This window comes from Pungitius pungitius, chromosome 9, assembly GCF_949316345.1.
Source record: "Pungitius pungitius chromosome 9, fPunPun2.1, whole genome shotgun sequence".
Taxonomy (NCBI): Eukaryota; Metazoa; Chordata; class Actinopteri; order Perciformes; family Gasterosteidae; genus Pungitius; species Pungitius pungitius.
The window spans coordinates 14146205-14169219 of NC_084908.1; the positions used below are offsets into that span (position 1 = coordinate 14146205).

Consider the following 23015-nt stretch of genomic DNA (forward strand, 5'->3'; position numbering starts at 1 on the left):
ACGTGACCGAGCGGCCGCCAGGGGGCGCTTCGGGTTTGCGGCCCCACTTTATCGACTGCGACCACATCCCGCGACTGCTAGGACCGGGGGGGGGGGGGGGCCGATGGGGGGGGCTCTGCGACGTTGGGGTTGAAGTGTAGTTTTAAACTAATGCTAAGCCCCGTCGTTAACGCTCCAACATGTTGAGTTAACTTTAAACCTAACCTTAAATTATCAATCCAACTCGGACACTTTTTTTATAAACAAGGTGGCCATGTTTTGCCGTTTGTTTGCTAGTGATTAAGGTTAATGCTGCTAGCTAACTTTTAGCCGCAGAGCAGAAGAGGTTACTGCGACACTTACCGCCAGTGACAAATAATTTTTCTCAAATGAGTAAGTAAGCTGGCAGCGGTTTAACATACAACAAAGTAGAGTTGTGAAAGTAACTTTAGCAACTTACGTTAAATTTAACGTTAAGTTCGCGTTCGACTTTGGCATTGCGCGAGCCCACGTGCTGCCGCCACCTGCTCGGAGTCCTTTTCTAAGGTTGATGCTTCCCGACTCCGGCGATACGAAGTGAACGGTAAGATGTCTGTCAACAGCAAATTATGTGTCAATGGGCTGCTCCGATTATCTAGGGATTATTTAGTTTAACAGGATTAATTTCAGGGGGCGTTTCCTTCCACAGTGAGATGACTTTAAGGGGCTTTTGAAAACGAAAATAGGAAAAAAAGGTTCAACCTTAGGAAACTGTCATATTACAAGTGGGCCCAGCACTGGCACCAACGTTAATAAGGTGGTTTAACCATATTCCTCTAACATCCACAACTCTGACGTAATTCCTTGCTCCCAGTACCCATGAGGACATGCAGCGGTACAGGTGGCCCGGTCATGAGATGCAGCTTCTTGGAGAGCTGCAGAGACAACAAAACAACGCCCAATTCTGTGATGTCCTGTTGAAAACTGATGGTGAGCCATATAGAATATTGGCAGTTTTAAATTGAATGCTAATTAAAAAAAAATCTTTTTTTTCTTCTTTTTTTTCTTACTACGTGTAAAGGTATCACGGTGCCAACCCACAGTTGCGTCCTCGCAGCCCTCAGTCCTTACCTGTCTCAGAGGCTGTTGGCCTCCCCGTCGCCTCCATTGGGCCAGAAGCGTGAGCTCCTGCTCCAGGCGGTAAAGCCCCAGACCCTGCTGAAGCTCGTCGGCCTTCTCTACTGCGGGGAGGTGGAGGTAAAAGGAAGTGCAGAGCAGAATGACTTGCTCTCAGCAGCGGGCCAGTTTGGGATCACAGACCTTGTTAACGGACCGAGAAATGCAGAGGGGTGGGAGGGAGAGCTCCAGAAACATGGTTTTGGTAGTTTCGGCGACAAGAATGAAAGCAGAGAAATTCAGGGTGCGCAAGTTCAGGCTGGGCTGCCCGGATGGAGAAACACAGGGAAACCAAATGTTAAAGCTGATCAAAAGACTGGGGGCTGTTCTAAGAAACACTCTGTCCAAAATGAACAGCCACACCCAGTACCTGAACCCTCTGTAGCCCTGAAACCCCATTGCATCACATGGGATAAACATTTGATCTCCTCTACACCTAGCCCACATATCCCCTGTGTGCACAGTGGAGCACAAATTGTCCCAAATCCTGTGCCGCTTTTATCCAGCAGTGGGGGGACCTTCCCTGTTTTGCCCAATGAAGACTTAAACTCCACAACACCTCCGGAAGACAGTGCCGACAAGCAGTCATCTAAGATTGGGAATATAATACAGGTGTTGGATAAGGAAGGACCAGGACTGAGGGACGGAAAAACAATTACAGCGCCGCCAAGCCACAGAGATGAGATGCCAGGAGAGGAAAGGGGAAGCTCTGCTGAGAAGAGGCATGCACATGTAGGGATGAAAAGCCTGTCTAAGATTAGACAGATGCAGCAGATGATGGACACAGACTCCACCCAAATTTCTATCAAGGTAGGAACAATTGATGAATCATGTCATGGAGAAAATAAACCAGGAATGAATGTATTTTAATATGTTTGTGTGTTTATGAACTTTAAATATAATAAAAAAATAAACTTCAGCAAACATTTCATCAAATTCGTTAGGCAATCAAACTTGCGAAACTGCTGCTGCCTTTATGTTTGAGCCATGTCTAAATTTCCCCTGAAGCATGCTTATAAAATGTCATTTCTACATTTCATAAACAAAGAATAAAAAGGGAATTTGAGGATCTATTTTCTTGACAGAGTTGTCTATCCTCAGCATTGCTGCCTTTTTTGGATGTCATCACAAACTTGTAAGAAGCCCTTTGTTTGTTTTTTATCCCTGGTGTTTTCATTGCCGTATTGTCTTGCCTCTGTGCAGGTGAAGCTGAGGAGGAGGTCCAATGGAGAAGTGTGGGAGGTTGTGAGTGTGCAAGACACAGAGGATGCGTTGTCAGTTCTTCACTCCCTGAAACAGGTATATAGGTGTGCTGGTGTTTAGTACACAGACAAACTTTTCATCCAGTTTACTTGACAAAGATTGGATATGTTTAGAAGAACGATCAGAATCACTTCATCTGGTAATTTTAATTAGTACTCTGAATTCATTCGACTTGTGAGGCACGGCCTTCGCAGGTAGAACAAAAACATTATTTCCCTGAAAATTACCGCTGCGAAGGCCGTTACGCAGCTAAGTGATTTCCGCCAATTATCAGAGCCGTATTTGACGCAATATTTCGGCAAAGACTAATTTACCTGCAGTCACTACAATTTAAATGAATACTACTACTAATGAATAGCTCTGGCTTTTGTGGAAGTGAACATTTTTGTTGAGTTGTTTATCCTGGGCGCTGTTCTGTGGGAGAAAGGTAGTGTGACGCAAAAATAGTCACTGCTAATTATACGTAACTAATAACATGAACACAGAACTTGATTCCCTCTTTATTTCATATTTCTGATATGATTCTTATCACATCTTCATCTTTTTGCAGGATGACTCCAGCCACAAACGGCTGCAGGCCAACCCAATGAGCAGTGAGCCTCCTCTCTCCAGTGTCCAGCCAGACCCAACTCATAAACCGGAGAGCCTGACTATTCAACCTGCAACCAGTCACCTCACCGAGCAACGGCCTCACCCCGACTCCGACTCCCAGCTTCTGTCCAGTGACTTCTTCAATGAAGAGCTTGAGTCGATCCCACTTACCCAGCCTCCAGGCTCTGCAGAGGAGTGTGACGAGCAGATGGAGAAGCTGCTGGAGGACATCATGATGGGTCTGAACATCCTGCCGAACTTTGACAGAGACTGCAAAAAGTCTCAATGTCTTCAAACGAACCATGAGGATGTACTGGCCGATTGCCCGGTCCCAGTTACAGAGAACGAGCAACAGAAGAGTGGGACTCACGCCGGTACCGAGGGACGTGCGTATTACCAGCACTTTGAGACCCCGATTGGCAACGTAGCAACCAATACAGGTATGTTGATGCATATGTCCTATGATCTCTACTTTGTTACTTGACAAGATGAATTCAAACATGATTATGTCATTGCTAACAGTAGGTTAATGGTTTAATGAAACAAGTCATTTGAAATCCAAAAAGAGGGAGGGATTGGTTTATTAGAACAAGGAAAAATATGACATGTTCTGACCCCATCTCCTTTATATTTACTGAAATAACTTATGTCAGTCTAAAAATCTCCATTTCCAAAAAGGGATGGTCTGTTTCTCCAAACCGATGCCGTGTACACAGCTAAATACTATTGTGATAAACTAACTATGGATAAGTACCCCATACACACCCAACTTCAGAAAAGCTGAGATATTCCTAGGTATTCCTCCTTAATCCGAGGTGATGACATCAAATTTGTTAATTTTGTCTGAAAAAAGTTAAATGTAGTAATTTGAAGTAAAGAATCTTTTCCATTGGAAAATCTGCAAAAAATAATAATTGATTCAATCTAAATCTCGCATTGTCCAGTGTGCTATACCTGAGCAATTACTAAAGAACACAACACAAGATCTGGAAGTCTACCTGAAATGTTTCTTTCACACTGCACCACAAGGAACATTTATATCCATCCCAAAGCACCACGCTAACACAACCTCAGCTTTGTAAATTCCGGTTGATTGATGGTGGTCTTTTAACCTGTTGTACAGGTATCTCTTGTAATTTTACAGCTCAGAACCAGCCCGGTTCTTCAAGCCTCTCCTCTGCGCAGCTGACCTCCCCCTGGGATCACTCCTCCCTCACACCTGGAACAAGCCCACAGGGCAAAACACTAAATTGTCAACATACAGATGCACTTAGCGGCCAGAGGCAATTTACGTCCCTCACTTATTTCCCAGCGAGCCAGGAACCGCCCTCACAAGACAATCGGTACACGGTGGAGCTTTTTCCCCAGATGAATGAAAATGGAGCCGAGTCCTTGCATTCCTTGCCTTGCGTGGATGATTTGCGACTTCCTCGATGTCTCTCTCCGTTAGAACCGTCCACCTCCACAGCAAAGCATCAGCCCGACCGCAACAGCTCCACGAACCCCAGCGATAATGTTGAGCTACGGTCATCTGTACAGGGACTACGCTGGCTTGCGGTAAAACCCGGATTACTACGATTTCCTCTCAGCGCCATCACTCACAGAGCAAGTAAAGGTGCGTCTTTACCCGGGGATTCAAATCACAGCAACTCTTCACAGCGACGTCAGAAACAGGCAGAGTTGAATCCACGAGGTGGGGACCCCGGGACAGCATCTTGTTCCGTTCGAGCAGCGGAAGGGAGAGAAGCAACATCTGGTGGTCATCAAAACGTGGCAAAAGAGAAATCTGATCTCAGGAACATGAAGAAAAGTTTAAAATGTAAACAAATGGACACTAAAGGTGAAGTTGTGGTGCCTAAAAGAAGGAAAATGATGCGCTCGGGTCATCCACTAGAGACCAATTCTCCTTCAGCGTACAATCACGTGAAAGTCAGTGATGGAGCAAAAGGTCAAATCCACCTCGGCGTCTGTTTAGTCAGTTTGTCGAGCAACAATGTCCTGGCGAAGGAAAGGGAAATGGCCGCCAATTCAAACGTGCCCGACCCATTTGTAGGGAAAACAAATAAACCGTCAACCATTACAGAAAGTCTGCGAGGGACAACCAGAGGGCCCGCGGGTCCCACTACGAGTCCGATGCGGATCAAGACCAGGGGCTTTTTGAAAAAAACTCAGACGCCGAGTAGCTCAAGCACAGAAAGTCCTGTTTTGAAACCTGCTTCCTGCAGAGCTCAAATTGTGAATAAACAAGACGTACCCAAGCAGGGCTGCGGGAGCCCTCCGAAAAGAAGGGGCCGCGGGAGGCCGCGGAAAACGAAGATCATAGAGATCCCGCCAGACGAAATGAGCCACGATGTAAAAAGAGAGGAGCAAATTGACGGCAGTTTGTCGAAGGAGGAGAGCGAAAAGACGAGATGTAAGAAACAAATCGGAAATGAACGCGAATCGGAGGCAGTTCCACCGACGGCCTTCGGCGCTGAGGCGGGCCGCAACTTTGACGTGATCCCCGCCCGAAGACTACACCGAGCGACCAGACCTTCAAGGATGGTCAGTCTGAAGGAGTTCCAGGAGCTCATCAAGCTCCAACACTCGAAGACCAGAAAGTCAAAGAACAGCCAGGACGAGGAAAGCCGTGAAACTGCAGGAGTTGCAGAATGTGAGGAAGAGAAGACGCGTGGCAGCAGATCTGAAGACTTAACTCAGGAGACAGAAATGCACATTGCAAAGCCCCAGGACAGGGACGGGCTTAAAGAGTGTCCCCACGTCTGTGATGTCAGAGTTGATGATAATAATAACGATCACATTTTTAACAAATCAGCGGCTGAGGATGACGAGTCCAAGCGAGACGAGACAAATGTCTCTGGCAGCAATGAGTCCCGCCCTGCGTTGGGAGAAGAGGTCGAGTCAGCAGCTGAGACGGAGCAGCCACTGAAGTGTCCCCATGAAGGTAAAGAGGTTCTTTCCCGTCTTGGGAGGCTTTCTTTCAAACTCATTTGTTTACAGTGAGAGTAGAAAATGAGACGGTCACACTATTGAAGATAACATTGAAAGGGGTAGTTTTGACAGAAATGGGCTTAATTCATCCAAATCACATACAGCAATAATGGAAAATGTACTCTGATCTTTCAATTGTCGTTTTCGATAAAACTATTTGGAAAAAATACTCAATTACAAGAAAGTTGTGAATCATTTTACGAGAACAAAAGTATTATTATCAGTAAGTAGTGGTTGCCCCTTAAACTCTGTTCTAATCAGGATTCAGTTCTAAGTGAAATAAAACCCAAAAGAGTTAAAGGCAGGAGTTGACCCTTGACAGTTTTTGCAATTGGTGCTTTAAAGGAGTGAGATCTCCATAGAAAAGCGGCACCTCAAACCTGCCTGACTGTCTTTGTGCCTGTCTTTGCACGAGGTGGGAGTTGTGCTTTACGCTAACATGCACACCGACTCCAGCTCTACACAGGGAGAACAAAGCTACAGTGCGTCTATATTTCACTAACTTGTTGTCTCAAAATGCATCAAAACCTTCTCAAGTGACCGAGGTAATAACGGCATAAACCAACAGACCTGCAGAGATTTTAAACATCTTACTGAGCGGTGGCCCACCGTTGTCCACTGCAGCTAACAAATTTATGTTTTAATAAAATTAGTTAACAAATGAAAGCTAGTCAGCTTAGCTAATTACTGGAAATTGTTTTGCTGCTCATGGAAGACGATAATAAAGTATTGTTGATTATTTTCCTCATTTTTGTTTTCCCCTAGTCTAATCACAAAGAACCGTTAACAGCATCATTAAGAAACGGGACCGAAAAGCAAAAGAGAAGATTGAAAACATTAACATAATTTAAACAGAACCTCTTAAGAACTTTAAAGAGGACATGTTTCTCTTGTGGAAATGAAACTCTAAAACATGCAGTTTCAACTTCATTATTTTACCACCATTTTATTGCAAAACACTTTTTAGGCAATACGCAAAAGCTGCAAATATTTACAAATAAAACTATCTATACATGCATAAATTCAGACCATAATCATTCAAACAAGAAGCCCCTACTATATTTTTGCAATTTTGTATAAAGCAGCAGGAAAGTGACGTCTCTGTTAAAGTATGTCTAAAAGTACAGTTTTGGCATGAATGTTCTTTGTTATGTTCCCCCACTGCCTTGCAAACCAGTTTTAATTTGCTGACGCTTATCTGTCACATACATAAGTGCCAAATTCCAAGATACCTCAAGATTAGAAAAGGGCGTTGACAACTTTATCCAACAATGTCCCAATTTCTTTAGATAATTCATCTTACTTCCTTCCTTCCTTCCAGCTCGTGGTGAAGGGGGGTCAGGTGAAAAACCGCGGACTGCCATCCACGATGAAGGATCGTTTCACAGTGACACGCACCTGCCCCAAGAAGACAAAATTCCTTCGTTGAGCCACCGGACCGTACAGAGGACGGGCGAAACGCAGTCGGACGCCGTTGGGTCCGGCGGGAGCAGCGGCTGCGATGAAGAGGAGGAAGTGGAGGTAGACGTTGTGCTTCTCTCTCCAGACAAAGTGTCGCCGACCCAAGAGTGTGAGAATGTACTCGACCACATGGAAATAACTCCAGAGGAAGAGGACGAGGAAGATGGGAATGAGATTGATGTAACCGGAGATGAGGCAGAGTAATACTTTTGTATGTGTGCATAGTTTTTACTATGTTGTGTGACTAATTCAGCACTTCGGTGGGCTGAGCATTATGTTCTCCCTGATGTGGTTTTATGTATGTCCACAAAGTTCGTTAAGCTCTGAAGCTATGTAAAATAGATTTTTACATCACTCCTTTTTATGTTTTGTCCACCAGTGTCTGGCAATTATAAGCTCTACGCTTGCTGGTTTTACCTTCATTTAGTTCAATGTACGACTGTTTGAATGGATGTCTTGAGTTCCATTAATAATATGCTTGATAATCGATTTACAAAAAGGAAAAAAAAGTTCTTACTGTTGTTCACATTTGTCAATTTTATTAGTTTTATATTTTCTGTGGATATTGAATGGTCATACTAAATGCACTTCAGTGGCATTGGGTCCCTCTTAAAGTGACTATTGTTGAACAGAAACCTTAGTTTGAGCTTGTATTTGTAAAGCACAGCGTGTTTTCTGTAAATTACACAATGATGGGTTATTAAAAAAGGGTCATTGTTTTGCGAACAGACCATTACGTTTAAAAGTCTCTTTGGACATCAGTGGCACGAGAGGGCGCCCCGTCTCTGCCGCCAGTTCAAAACTAACTTTATTGACAACGGAAGCGGGAGCGGAAACGCCGCACACGTGTTTCGCGTCTTGCAGGTTTGAAGGTTAAAGGAGAAACACCGGGTAGGTATCCAGTCGGCCTCGAGAGGGTTGTGGTTTTTCTTTTGTCGAAGCTGGGTGTGAGCAGCACAGAAGCGCCGACATGGACCCCGTGAAGGCACAGCAGCTGGCGGCGGAGCTGGAGGTGGAGATGATGGCTGACATGTACAACCGGTAAAGAGCAAACGAGCTAACACTTGAAGCGAGCTATCGCTTTATGTGTGGCACCCTTTCTCTTGGAGATTCTTACGACCATTGTTTAGATGGCCTTTTTTAAAACTCGACGTGCTGCAACAGAGTCGTTTGACGCTGACGGTTAGCTACGTTTAGTAAAGGTGACGCTGGAGTCCCTGCGTGATGCTAAAGGTTAGCATGTAGCCTCAGGGTAAGCTACATGTGACAGCTACTCATTCAGACCACACCAACTGGCTACTGACGTGACATTAAACAGACTTGCTAAAGCAAGCAATGGCTTTATGTCTTTTTATTTACTTCGAAATCCTAGTGCTACTTGATTAATTGCATAGCTCGTATTGATAATTCGTTTTTAGTAGAACAATAATGCACAATCTCGTTTGCACCTAATTTAAAACGAATCGAAGCGGGGTAATGCAGTACATAATTTCTCTGCAGCTGAAGGGAAGGAATAGCAGCTTGGTATGTTTTATAGAAGTTAAAACGATCATCTATTGTTTTATCTAACGTAGCTACAAAATATTCCCCTCAAAACTAATGCTTAAAGAATTCCATCAATATCTGAAAAACCGATACGCGTACAATTTAAAAATGAATGTTGACTTAATGCTGGATAAATCATTACATGAGAAACCCACGCGTGTCTATGGGAGTTCAAAGGCGTTTTGAATGGAATTTCTGCATTAAAATGTTTTCTCATAAATGTAAATTAATTCATGTTCCCCATTGGGACAACCGGTTTAGAGCAGCTGTACAGGTGTTAAAGACATAATGCTGGTTGAATTCCTTGAAGCAGCTTGAGTATTGGTATCTGGTATTATGCGTGCTGCTTCACTGGGACACTTGACACGGACAAAGGCACTAACAGTACACTCGGATGAGTGAACGTGTCTCCTGTAACAAATTCAAACTATTTAGTGAAGTCCAAAAACACATTGAAGCTTTCAAACAATATTTGCCGGCTCTTTTTTTCTAGATTCAAACACCTATATATTTGAATAGTTTTTTTAGCTTTAAGGTTGTCAAATTCATTTAAAGTTGGTGTGATCACATCCAAACTCAACAAATAATTTCTTTAACCAATTATTTAAAATTACATTGAGGGTTACCAGTAGATGGCACTGTGCCATTTGCATGAACTATCGTAATGTGCCCAATCATTATAAAATGTTCTTGTAAATGTTTTTAACATATGTAATAACATTCTAGTAATTTTTTTTTTAGAAATCTGAGCATCTCTTGGTTTCCTTTCTTTCCAGCATGACCAACGCATGTCATAGGAAGTGTGTACCGCCACATTACAAGGAGCCCGAGCTGACAAAGGGGGAGTCTGTGTGCTTGGACCGCTGCGTTGCCAAATACCTGGACCTTCATGAGAGGCTGGGACGCAAGCTGACCGAGCTCTCCGTCCAGGACGAGGAAACGATGAGGAAGGCATCTTTGGGAAGCGGATAGAGACTAACGAATGGCTCAGAGCATCCTGGGGGGATTAAAAGGTTATGGGTTATTGAGTGGGAGGATTTTGTTTTGGAAATCGATAAAGTGTGAAGAATAATGCTCATGGCGGGTCCACAAAGAAAAACTGCTTTCCTACAGGGGTCAAGGATGAGACTGATGGCGCTCAAGGAGTCACCGTAGGTCCTTATGGAATGACGACGACTCAGCGAAACTGCTCCACCAGCCTCTCAGGATGCGTCTGTTTCCTTTATTTTGACTCCGTGACCGGATAATTAAGGAGAGGTTGTGTAATTATCTCTAATCCATTCATTTGTTTTTAGCTGCCTTGGGTCCCAGGAGGGTGCTGCCTCTTAAACCACGAGGTTTAAACAGACAACATTTACATTTAATATTTGTTCCCACGTCACCCTTTGAACAGGTGAACTATTTATTTTTTTCTAACATGGGAGGGCGATAAACAGCGATCCTCGGCATAATGTTGCTACACAACATGCAATTCAGTTAGACACATTGTTCACACTTACAAGTTGTCATGCAGACATGGCTCTTTACAAAGCGTTGAAATACAGAGGGATCAATAGCATCTCCTGAATGAATTATGTATGCTTTGTAGATTTTGTTAATACAAGATACTGATTAGTATACAGTCTTTCCTGCTTGGACATTGCTGTCGTGGCTTTATCTGTAAACTCAATTACAGACTACCAGGCTCCTCAGATGTGATGAAATTGGACTGAATTTAATGCTTGTGCAGACTACGTTGTGCTGTCTGTGACTGGACCATGTTTTTGTTTTTTGACCTGCAATGTTTCTTTTTGTTTTTCATGTCAGTGAAGCAGCTTATAGTGGAGAAGCTGCACAGTGTTAAGAACTCTAATAAAACTGTCATTTTAACATGAGTTTTGATATTTTCTTCATCCGGGCATTTTCATGTTAAAATCTAATCGTGCACTCGTGTCCAGTTGAAGGTTCGGTAAATAGGTGCCTGCGCCTTTAAGACGGACAGTGAGCCGCATTCAGTTGAGGAAGTGAACGCTACCGAATTTCGCTTCTCTCTTTGAACTTGTGTTTATCCATAACGTTACACTTTGTGCGTCGGAAAGGGGAAGTGACAGCAGCCGTGGACCAAACCCACGCAGTCACACAGGAGCGCGCAGACAAACACGGTGAGTAAAGCAGGGGCTTATTATCGCGTTTTGTGTTGTTTCAAATAGTTCATTAATTAAACTGGGAGGTGGCTGCATTTAATAACGCTCTAAGTACGACTTCATATGAATATCGCAGGAGCAGCCAAATGTCTAAACCTAAAGCATGTGGAGTGACCTCTGAGTACAACTATAGAACACAAGGCGGACTTTTATTCCAATAGGCTTCATGTTACTTTCCTACAGTAAGATGATTATTTAGTTAACCTTGCACACATGTTGAGCGCCACAGGTGGAAGAGGCTGGTGTGGCCTTATGATGATTTGTCGTTCGACTATCGTACCGTAACAAAGTCCTATATTGTCAAATAGGAAAACACTTTTACATTTATAACGTATTTAAGTACAGAGGGCTATAACAAAATGAACTCTTCGGGTTTTAGATGCTACCAAAGTTTGTGGTCGAGAGATCAGAAAAGGGAAGTAAATCTGACTTTTCAGTGACGACGTTGATTTCATTTCATTTTTTACTTATATTTATGTAAAACATTATGTAAAATGTATAACAGATGGCCCAATATACATGTTATTTGCTCCCCCTAATGAAATTAAATTTAAACATGAATTATATTGAGCGTTGAGATCTATCCCGCCTGAGATTTCGTCTCAACTTTATAATCTGAACTGTGAAAACTCAAAACAACATTCATTTCTAAGATATTTGAGCCTTTACAACTCGCAGGAATAATGTGAGAACGTTGTTTTGGCGGTGGACTCATAAACCAGTGTGCTACTCCTTTTTGTCACTAGATGGATGCAGCTGATCAAGAAGCGATGCTCAGGGACGGTGATCAGCTTGTAGAACCTCCCAATGGCGTCATTAATGAACTGCTGAATGTGGGACAAAATGACAAAATACAAGGCCAGGTGAACACCCCACTGTCTCGTTATAAGTGTAAAAGTCCAGTCTGTGATCCTCAGGTTTCCATTGAAAGAGACTCACTTCTTCTTTTTGAGTACGATAACATTTTCTATTGAAACAATTGCAGAATTTGTATTCCTTTCTTTTCTCAGATGGAGGAGTTCCTGGGCCCACAGGCAGAGTACAACGAAGATGAGGAGGAGAGGAAGTACTACAGGAGGAAGAGGCTCGCTGTCATCAAGAATGTGCTCGCAGCCAGTGTTGGAGCCATGATTGTGTACAGTGTGTACATGGGTGAGTCTGATTGTTGCAAAGACACTAAAATGGACACAGAAAAAGCGATTTTTAAATCTGTTTTTGTTTCTGCATGCTACGCTAAAGGCCTACTGCAGATGCAGCTGATCCTCCATTATGATATGACCTACCGCGAGGTGAAGTACAGCACCCTCGGCCTGGAGGACATCGATCGTAAGATGCTGATGGGCATCAACGTAACTCCCATCATGGGCCTGCTGTACACGCCTGTACTTATCAGGTAGACACACACACACACACACACATATGTTCTCTTTAATGACAATGACCACATTTGCTACTGTCTCTCTGTAAAGGTTTTTAGGCACAAAGTGGATGATGTTTCTGGCTTCAGGAATCTACGCACTCTTCGTCTCAACCAACTACTGGGAGCGGTACTACACCTTGGTTCCGTCCGCCGTGGCCATCGGCGTGGCCATTGTGCCGCTCTGGGCCTCACTGGGGAATTATATCACAAGGTGAGAAACCGGCCGTGGCAGGGTGGGAGGATAAAGATGTTTCCTGAGAGGCGGAAGCTTGAACCTCAATACATCAACACAGAGCTTACTGAAGGGGGAACCAGTCTCAGATCACTGCTCTTACCTTCACTGCAACAAGCTCATACCTGAATTTCAACTTCACTAACTCAATGGTTTCTCCTTTTATAACGCCTAAAGATAATAATAGCCATTTCTGGTAGGCTCCTTTGACACCTTACCTTGTTTGGTCCGGCCTTTTGGAATTTATGTTTAGTTTCTGATCAAAAATTCTAAGGAAAACCTAACATAAGCCATATACTATATAATATATAATAATAATAAAAAATATATATATACATATTCTTATGGTGCAGAAATTGTACTTGCTTAACTGTGAGAATATATTTGATTTCATCCTTGTTTACCCTTTATGTATTGAGCTCATGTCCTCTCTAAGAGAAACCTATTTACAAGCATAAACTTACACAGTTTAATTTGTTTCAAACTAAAGAGAAACATTTTTCAAATTCTCGAGTGTAGTATTTTAAGATGACAAATGACAGATTTTTGTTTTAAAGTCTGTGCTTAACGTACTTTGTTAGTCAGCCATCAATGTGCTAAAATCAACAGTTGTGTTTGTGTTTATTTTGCAAAGCGCTGCTTTATTTCTGATGTCAATTATAAACAAAATTCATTGAAGACGAATTTTCAAGTATAAGAGCAAGTTCAAACATTGGAACTTGAGTGGGATTGCATAAGTATAAACACAGAGGAGAGGTCATGTGATTAGGTTTGCGTATAGTGTAAGCAGTTTATTCTCTTCCCATCCACACAGACTTTAAATCAACCCCTCGTGGCACAGTACGTTTGCTTTTATGAATGTGTAGTGAACTTGTTCCCCCACTCAAACACATGCAGAATGGCGCAGCAGTACTACGAGTATGTCAACTACAAGGAAGACCATGTGCAGGAGCAGAAGAAGCTCCCCAAGGGAGCGTGCCACAAATACATCATCGTCTTCCAGTCGGTCTTCTACATCATCTTCCATGTGAGTCTTCCTCCAGCTTTCGTTCACTATAGCTACAGTTTACGTCATGTTTTGTGCTGTGTTTGACGTCAGAAAATGAGTTTGCGCAACAATATTGATCACAATCCCTATTTTCTGTCTTTTCTTCGCCAGCTGAGTTTTGTCTTCGCGCAGTTCCCCATGCGCTTCGTCCTCAACGACACCCTGCACGATGACGAACACATTCTCTTTAATGTCCACTCCTGCGGTAAAGACACATGTCACTTCACCTCCACTAGTGAACGATTGCGTAGAAATGATGGCAAGACAACCATTCATAAGGATTCAATTATTTTGTCCAATGCCACAACATAGCAATAATTACACATATTAGGCAATACGCTTACAATGGTACCTACTTATAGAGTCAGATGAGATGGATACCAGTCTTTCTAAACCTCTTTCCTGGCTTTGTCCAAAGGTATAAGAAAAACAAAAAGCACCTTCTAGCATCTCTAGTCCACTACAGCCCTGCCTCTAGTCTACAGACAAAGATCCGCTAACCGACACTGGGTCCAGCTTTGAATTCACCGTACAAACCTGGGAATAGTGTTGATTATCTTATTAACTCCCAGTGCAGTTCCTTAATAATCTTTTCACTCATTATTCTGAATGTTCTAGAAATGACTTAATGTCAACCTGAACAACTATCTTGTGAACATTGCAGTCACCCAGAAGCCAAAGAATCTGATTCTTCTTCTGAGTTTATGAAAACTTGCTTTGGGAACCAGACTAGTCTGCAGGCCGATGTTTAGTCTTGGTTTAACAAGCGTGTCTTGTTGTGCATTTTGGTTGAGTGAGTATAAACACCTTTCATCTTCACATTCTTTTGGCAAAAATAGCACCACTCGTTCCCAGACATATTGAGGCCACACCATCACAACTCATCTCTGCTGTGTGCTTACAGTTCTTTGTTGTTCAGCGCCAGCTCACATGTTCATTTGCTCTAGTTGGTTGCAAGTCTATCCAATTGAATGCAGAGGCATGTTGGTCTACGCCCCTGATGAAAGCTAAAATGATCTCTCACGTTGCACAGTAACGTGCTTGGGGGACTTGTTCAGGTGATGTGTAGGAACCAACACACAGTTAACTGCTTCTAAAGGCGATAATATATCAGTTCTCACTACTCCCAAGTGACCACACATCAACTAATGCCACTTTATATGTTTAACTTTTTTATTAATATATCATAAAGATGTAGTATTGTATTACTTTTTTGAAAGAACAAACTCTTCAGTCTTTACTGTCTTGCAGGTCAAGTGTTAGGTGGGTAAATACCATAGGTTTTGTCAAATATACATGCTGGAGGAAACTCAAGAGGGGCTCACAAAGCTGATGTGAAACAAGTGAAAGGAACACTTCTGCTAAACTAAAATGCCTCACCTGAGGCCAAATCACTTCCTTTTTATTGTAAACATCAATAGGACTAAAGACTACTGTACAGTTCCTATTGCCGACAAATTTATCGACAGACGTGGGTGAGAACCTGAAACTGCTTGCACATTTTCTAAAGCAAAAATGCCATGTCATGGTTTATTGGCTTCTGGTCTGTCCGTTGGTCGTGGTTTCTCAGCGTGTCCTTTTTCTTGTGGCTGAACCGTTCTCCTCCTCCTCCTCTGTCAGGAGCACAAATTAGTGGAGTGATCCCCGGCATCAACACCACTGTGCTTAAGAACCTGCCCCGCTCCATGCTGCTGATCCACGTGGAGAGTGTCCTCATGGGCTTCGCCTTCCTCGCCATGGTCATCGTAAGTTCCAAACTGCCCCGGATTTAGACATTGCTCCATTCATTGGAGTTCATGTTGTCTGGAAAGAACAGCCTAACGTTTCAAAGCAAAGCGTGCAACCTTTCATAATCATTCAAAACTAAATGATTTATTTTCGCTGTTACCCACAGTTCCTTGTGCTCTGCGGGGCTGCCTACCGCCCGACAGAAGAGATCGACCTGCGCAGTATTGGCTGGGGAAACATCTTCCAGCTGCCTTTCAAACACCTTCGAGATTACCGCCTGCGACTGCTCTGCCCCTTCTTCATCTACAGCGGATTTGAAGTTGTGTTTGCCGTCACTGGATTCTCCCTGGTAGAGGACCACAGCTGTCACTTAACCATTCAGGGACCTGAGACTCTATATAGGCATTTCATCTCATTTCCTTCTTTCTTTCCCCTCCGCAGTCCTATGGCGTCTGCGTTTTGGGCCTGAGGAAACTGTGGCTCCTCGTCGTGGTCTATGGCCTCTCCTGCTCCATCTTTTCCAGCCTCTCCCTCTGCCTGCTGCGCCTCCCGCGCTGGGTGTGTTTGATGGCGGGCGCGGCCGTGCACGCAGTGCTGCTGGTGGTGCTCCTGGCGTTCTCTCCACCTCCCAAGAGTCCAGAGTATCTGGGCGCTCTGCTGGTGATCTCTGTGCTGTGGGGACTCGGCACAGCCCTGAACAAGACGGGTGTCAGCAGTGAGTAGCGGCCGTGGTCGAGGCGTTGCGTAGGTTGCGATTCCTTAGTTCCCACGTGACACGCGTCTCCTCTCTGTGTGTCAGTCCTGCTCGGCATGCTCTACGCTGAGGAGAAAGAACGTCTGGACTTTGTCTTCACCATCTATCACTGGTGGCAGGCCTTCGCCATCTTCATTGTCTACCTCTGGTCCCACCTGCCAATGAGGGTACGATGTGTGTGGGTTTAGAAAACATTGTCTGTGTCTCGGGTAAAACACCTCGAAGAAAAGAGGGTTCATTTGGATTTACATTTTAAAGGATATGTTCCTACTTTATTATTTTGTCACTCTTCGCCAGGCGAAACTCTCCATCCTGTTGGCCACTTTGTTGCTGGCCTGCTGCTGTTATTGGGTGATGGAGCGTCGGCTCGCCACCAAAGTGCCTTTCAGACTGCCTCGCATCCCGCGGCCACGTCACAAGGTGAGCGATCTCTGACCGGTGCTAGTGAAGCCTGATTCATCATATCAGTTGAATATTCAAAGGCTAAAACAAACATTGATGCTTATGTGATGTAACATCCAGAATCACTGTGTTCTATGCCCGTTTGTAAATGTTTTTTTACTTTCTGTGGCTATTAAGATAAAAAGTCTTATATTTCATCAAAGCTCAGAAGTCTAATTTCTATGTTTTTATGTTAATTTGTTGAAGGGAGAAAGTATCTGTTTGCTCAGGTTGAATCTTGATTTAAGACAAGCACATATGAGCATGGCTTTCTTACATCACATAGTTTACAGCCAATCATGGTCAAATATGCAATACAAATGGGATATTGAAATGTAAAACCCACCTACACTGAAAATAGATGAAAGTAATAAATGCATGTTGGAAAAAAATCAAGTTATATATAACTTTCACCTTGCCACTTGACATAATAACAAACTTTTAAACCATAAGTGACGTTGCCATGGTAACCTTTTAGTTTAATATGCCTTGTGCATTGATTCAAGGAGAACTAAGTTTTATGTGTTGCATTACACGCAAGGCTACTTGCCAGCAAGTCAGAAACAATGTTGTTTGATATGTTTATTGTATACAATTAGCTCTTACCAACAGTCTAATACAACAGGCCTACAGTAAATACAGGAATGTTAAATGTTTTAGTTTAAACTTTTCAAAGAGGTGTTCATTCAACTGTATCATCCTTTTTGGAGGCGCTAGTTTGTTAAACTGCATTCGGTTATACATGTTTTTCTAAATATTATATATTAAATATTTTGGGAAAAAAAGGTTTTCTCTGTCCTCAATGTGTATTTTATGTGTGCAGGTTAAAGGTTACCGCTACCTTGAGGAAGACAACTCTGATGAGTCGGACTCTGAGAGAAGTGAGGATGACGACAAAGAGGAGGAGGAGGAGGACGACGTAGAGCATGTGGCGGAGGAGATGGGAGCAGAGGACAGAAGGGAAGGAGGCCAAGACGATGGGGTCCAGGGAGTTGACTCACCCAAAGCCAGGCGGAGAGGGGCCGAGGGTCACCGCCACAGACGGGAGGACGCCCATGAGAAGGACGGAGTGAGAGAAGAGCGGGAGGGAGGATGAGAGAGGAGACAAAGGACAATGAACGAGGGAAGATTTGGGACGGATTAAAAGATTTCTTTTTCTGGTACAAGCGTTGACAAATTAGCTGTAATTATCTATTCCACTATAATCACAACAGCGATTGAGAGGATAAGGTCCACAAATTGTAAGTACTATATTTATATTCAACAATAGGTATAGCAATTTTAAAAAAAAAGAAGGAAAAATATAACAATACTTTTGTTGTTGCTGCTGTTCTAATTATAGAGGTGACAGCAGCTGTTTTATCAAGAAAAAACTTTTCTGTTAAAACACAATTGAGTTTCATTTTAATAGAAGTACGTCACTGAAAAGAAAGAACTGAAAGCAACAGGAAAGGGAATGAGGTATTGATTCTTCTAGCTTGTTTTGGAGGGAGTCATGTTTAGAGAGCCAGGCCCGGCTCGACGTGAGCTGCATAAATGGTCTTCGTCACATTTGTTCTTCTGCCTTTGTTTACTTCCACTTCTAAGAGAAAATAACCCAAATCAACATGTTTTTTAGAAGCTCACGCACGTGTCTCTAAAACATTGAATATGAATGTATGGTAATGATTAGCACGCGTACAGTTCAATATACCTCAGGTGTGATCAATGGCCATCAGTCAATAATTGATTTTACATTTGCCTCAGGAATATAATAGATACTAAATATGTGCAGTGACTCAATCGATTTTTCTTTTGTAATCTAATTACTTTAGTGGTGGATCGCATTCATAGAGACATGCTGCAAGCAAAATAAATAAGACTTTACGTAGGTTTCATCCAGCCTGCATTAAGAGAAAAGGGAATTCATAGTTCCATACAGAAATACTGTTTTCACAAATGATGGTTAAGATTTTTACCATTTAAACTTGCTCTGGGTAGAATCCCATCTGACTTTTCAATTAACCAATATCAATGCTGCTTGATGTTGCACTGTTAACTGTTAATTTATGTAATGTTATGTTACTGACTTAAACAGTGTGGAACCTGAACATTTCTTGTGCTTCTCTTGATTACACTTGTACCTTCAAGTGAAGATGTTAACAGCTGTTGTACATGACTTGACTGGTGGGCAGTGTGATGTCTACTTAACTGACATAACGCTTATTGCCATGGAAACTTAAAAGTGATATTCAAACAAGGAATGGCTAGACTTAATTAGTTTCATTGCTGTTATTAATGTGACAGTACATCTACGTGCTGATGGGATTTTCCATCTCTCCCGAGTTGGTTGATGAGAAGAATCCGACACGGCAAGTTAAAAAGTTAACATTTTTTTTAGAAGAGAAAAAGATTCGCCGCAGGTGCACCTGGAGACTCCTACACACGTATCAGAAAGCGATCCATCCAAGAGTCTGGCTGCTGTCCGACTCTGACTCTTTTCATAATCTCCTCATGTCCTTGAAAACTAGTTTGTGCCGGTTTTGTCTCAGACGGCTGTTGCCCCGGATGTTTCGGTGTTGTCTCTGTGCCATTCTGTGCTAGGAGCACTGTGTCAGCTCGTGATTTATCTACACTCTTCCTGTACCCCTTTCCTCCCTCAGTTCACTTTGTGCCTTATATGGTCACAGCGTTATTGCCTGCATTGTCAAAACATCTTCTCTATAGAAAAAAAACAGGAACATAACATCTCACACATGTATAAATATAGACCAATTCATAATTTAGTTCTTTTCTTTACTTATGTGAATATAAACATGAGGATCTTGAGAGAACTAATTTCCAACTAAAAGTAATTTATTCTGTAAAGAAATAATTTTAAAAAAGCAGAAACACAATTTAAAAAAACTTCAGTTGGCAATGACTTTAAATATTGGGTTATTACACACCTCTAATTGTCATAACCCATCAGGTTTTAGTGTATGGTTAAGCTGCATACATTTTTGTGTTTATTTTGAACTTAAACGTAGTACTCACATGATCTCTGTACACGTGCATTCACACAGGAATAACAGAAAGGACTTCTCAGGTTCTCAATCTGTGCTTTATTTCATTTGTTTTTAAGCAAAATGAGTATCAACACAAGAATGTATATGAGCTGGGATAAAGAGGTAGCTGCTACGTCACCAATAGCTTGTGTTTTAGTTGCGGACCTGACAAACGAAGTCTTAAACTCCGAACCGAACCCGGAGTTCAGACGTCTACAGTGAGGCCCCTGAAGCGCGGGGTCCAGGTGTTAGCCCGAGCCGTTAGTGTTGCCAGTTCCCATCGGTTCCTTCTCAGTGCCTGATGCGTCTGATGGACTGGATCTTTGGAGTCTGGCAGTGGGAGCCCCAGTTCCTCCAGTGCTGGTAGTCTCCGCTGTGTCTCTCGCACTCCATGATGTACTGCTGGCCTCTGTAGCCTGGGTACTCATAGCACACAAAGCTAAAGGAGGGAGAGGGTAAGAAGAAATTAGATTTCTTTCATGATTACATAAAGATTTCTACAGGTTGCATGTATGGATTAAATTCAGATATCAAATCATTTCAAGGCATTCACTTTGTAACATTTTATAGAAACAAATAATACCAAATAACTTTTTTGGATTTCTGTGTCCTGTTATTTATCAGCCAACATGTACGATGAGTTGAAAAATGAAAAAACTCCGGAGCGACATTTCAATTATTATTATCAATTTTAGTCTCCTGTGTTTGTTTCATTACTTAGTACTGATGCTCTTTTCTACTGTTGTGTCTCATTTCTACTTTCTTTTAATCTTCAAAACCCTCTAAAATCTTGTTTTGATAATAAAGAACGCGATTGTGTTGGGATGAAGCTCTGACTTACGCTCCACACTGCACGTGCATGGAGCCCACCTCCGGCGTGGACCAGCCCATGGCCCTCAGGGAGGGGTAGTCGTCGCACAGCTCGGTGCTGCGGCCCGTGAAGTTCTCCCTCTCGAAGATCATCATGCGACTGCTGTGGTGAGACTGTGGATGGGAGGGCGACAGAGTGCGTCGTGTTAGGCCATCTTCCCACCTTCCTTCTGTCACTCACTATACTCTCTTTTTCCTCTGCACTTTCTTTGCTCCTTCTCTCTCTGTCTCTCTCTCTCTCTCTCTTGTGTCTCATTTTAGACCCCCCCCCCCCCCCCCCCCCTCCTCTGCAGGCACTCACGGCACAGTAGATGGGACGAAGGGACATGAAGCGCTCATTGTGGTAAGACAAGGAGCCACTGTAGGCCTCCCAGTTGGGGTACTCGCCCCTCTCCAGGACGAACTGCTGGCCCTGGAAGTCGTGGTGCTCGAATCCCACCCAACTGGATACATGGGAGGGGGGGGGGGAGGAGAGATGAGAAATAGTCAGATGTTTTTGACTTGCCAATCATCCACTCTGTTTCTAAAAACTTTATAGTCAGCGATTGCATTTCTCTTAGTCTATAAATGGTACAGTTGCAGTCTCAGTTAAAACCAGGTCTTACCCCTTTTCGCTCTGAAAACCTGGAAGCTGAATGCACTCCGCATCACTAAGGCCTGTACAAAGCTGTATAAAGCTGCCCGCAGCAACGTTTTTTCCAAAGTGACTCATAAATGCTGAAGGTGGCACTTCAAAGGATTTCCATCCCCTGTGCGTCCCCAACAGACCGCTGATGAACCAACACAACTGCATTATTAAGGCTCTTATTAACCAACCAGGAGGGAGACTGTGCTGTGCTGATTCTGTGTCTGTAGAACCAAAAGGGCAAGGAGTAATTTTTCATAATGTACACATTAAATTTTTTGAAAGCGAAAGTAAAGTCATTGTAGCATGTCTCCAAAAGTTGGTCAACACTGGAACAAGAAGCAATTATTCATGAAATCATCACCGAAGATTATGAATTGAAGCGGAATTTATAACCGACTCTAATTTAATTAAGTGTCTTTGTGACAACTGCTATAGAAAGAGTAACATGGACAGTATATTATACTTTAGTAATACTCTACATTTTATATTTGGGACAAACAACTCCCAAATGGGTAGTTCTCAGATCATTTAACAATGTCTAAAAATACAGTGTGCTTTTCATCAGAGGGATCAGGACCTTTTCTTCTGGAAATGGAAATATGGCCTCGCGTGGCCTCAAATGTTCCAGTGATGACCAATGACAGCTATTACCCCAGGAGAGGCTCGTTTGCCTGCCCTGAAAAGGCCTCACAAAGTGAAACTCCTGCAGTGTAAATTGCTTTCAGGCTGACCCCCCCCCCCCCCCCCCCGTCGACTCGTCAGTCGACGGTAATTAAAGTCTTTCTCAGCGTTTGATTTGAAAAAGGCACTGCGTATGATGTGTTCAATACCGCCGTCTAGCAGACCCCCACACACACACACACACACACACACACACTTACATAAACGACACACGCAGGCACACAGAGTCAGTCAGCTGTCCACAGAGATGTGCAGGCGTACAGGCTGTGTGACTCACGCTCCACTCTCCACTCGGATGGAGCGGATGTTGTCCAGGCCACAGTTGTGGATGTTGCAGCACTCAGAGGTGAACTCCACACACTTTCCCTGGAAATGCTCCTGCTCAAACACAGTGACCTGCACATAGGGGAAGACAGCGGGAGGCATGAGGATCTGGACTCTCTCTGTGTGTGTGTGGGTGTGTGTGTGTGTGTGTGTGTGTGTGGGTGGGCGATCACCTTAAAGAAAGGGGCTGTATCCATGCTTGAGAAGAACATGGGTGAGGTCATGTGGGTTTTAGTAAATCGATTCATTTCTAAAGAAAAACAAAGTTCATAAATTAGATTAAGGGTATCAGTAGTAAAGCATTAATATTTGAAATTGAAAATTTGAATTTATCAACAAGATTATTATTCTTATATACACTTTAGGTGAATTTGAATAGTTCTCATTTGTTATAACTAATTACTCTTCTATGAATTTTAACAAGTTTCCGTCCAACTTGTGGTGCAGCCAACAGGTTCTTGAAGACATGTGATCAACCAAATATCTGGATTAGTTTAAAGCCCGAACCGGGTGTAAGTTGGTTCTCCCCGTGGGAAGGTTGTGTCCTTCTCCCCCTCCTGCTTACCTGGATGCTCTTCGCTCTCCTCGCGTTTCTCCCGCTTCAAATCCCCTCTACGTGGACTTTTGTCTGGACCTGGCGCTGCTGTTTTATACCGGCGTCCCAGCGTGTTGCGTGTACGTGCTTGTGATGTAAA

General features: G+C 43.2%; 4 protein-coding genes across 4 annotated transcripts; 3 read left to right on the plus strand and 1 right to left on the minus strand.

Annotated features, from left to right (window-relative positions):
- Window positions 1–144: 144 nt before the first annotated feature.
- On the plus strand, window positions 145–8202 carry LOC119218450 (uncharacterized). The gene is made up of 7 exons (XM_037472895.2): window positions 145–562; window positions 833–948; window positions 1040–1944; window positions 2338–2433; window positions 2948–3428; window positions 4112–5932; window positions 7301–8202. Exons 2-7 carry the CDS (start codon window positions 846–848, stop codon window positions 7642–7644), a joined length of 3750 nt encoding a protein of 1249 aa, XP_037328792.2. The 5' UTR covers window positions 145–562; window positions 833–845; the 3' UTR covers window positions 7645–8202.
- A 47-nt stretch (window positions 8203–8249) lies between these two features.
- Window positions 8250–10854, plus strand: timm10 (translocase of inner mitochondrial membrane 10 homolog (yeast)). Its single transcript, XM_037472897.2, has 2 exons — window positions 8250–8481; window positions 9762–10854. The coding sequence occupies exons 1-2, from the start codon at window positions 8411–8413 to the stop codon at window positions 9955–9957; spliced, it is 267 nt and encodes an 88-aa protein (XP_037328794.1). The 5' UTR covers window positions 8250–8410; the 3' UTR covers window positions 9958–10854.
- Window positions 10855–10981: 127 nt separating this feature from the next.
- unc93b1 (unc-93 homolog B1, TLR signaling regulator) lies at window positions 10982–19523 on the plus strand. The gene is made up of 13 exons (XM_037473031.2): window positions 10982–11126; window positions 11915–12031; window positions 12179–12320; window positions 12408–12561; window positions 12638–12799; window positions 13718–13847; window positions 13980–14073; window positions 15489–15613; window positions 15763–15945; window positions 16038–16311; window positions 16396–16517; window positions 16648–16770; window positions 17615–19523. The coding sequence occupies exons 2-13, from the start codon at window positions 11915–11917 to the stop codon at window positions 17885–17887; spliced, it is 1899 nt and encodes a 632-aa protein (XP_037328928.1). The 5' UTR covers window positions 10982–11126; the 3' UTR covers window positions 17888–19523.
- Window positions 19524–19613: 90 nt separating this feature from the next.
- Window positions 19614–23015, minus strand: cryba1l2 (crystallin, beta A1, like 2). The gene is made up of 6 exons (XM_037472565.2): window positions 22886–23015; window positions 22494–22570; window positions 22274–22392; window positions 20989–21130; window positions 20659–20801; window positions 19614–20256 (listed from the first exon to the last, which is right to left on the minus strand). Exons 2-6 carry the CDS (start codon window positions 22566–22568, stop codon window positions 20109–20111), a joined length of 627 nt encoding a protein of 208 aa, XP_037328462.1. The 5' UTR covers window positions 22569–22570; window positions 22886–23015; the 3' UTR covers window positions 19614–20108.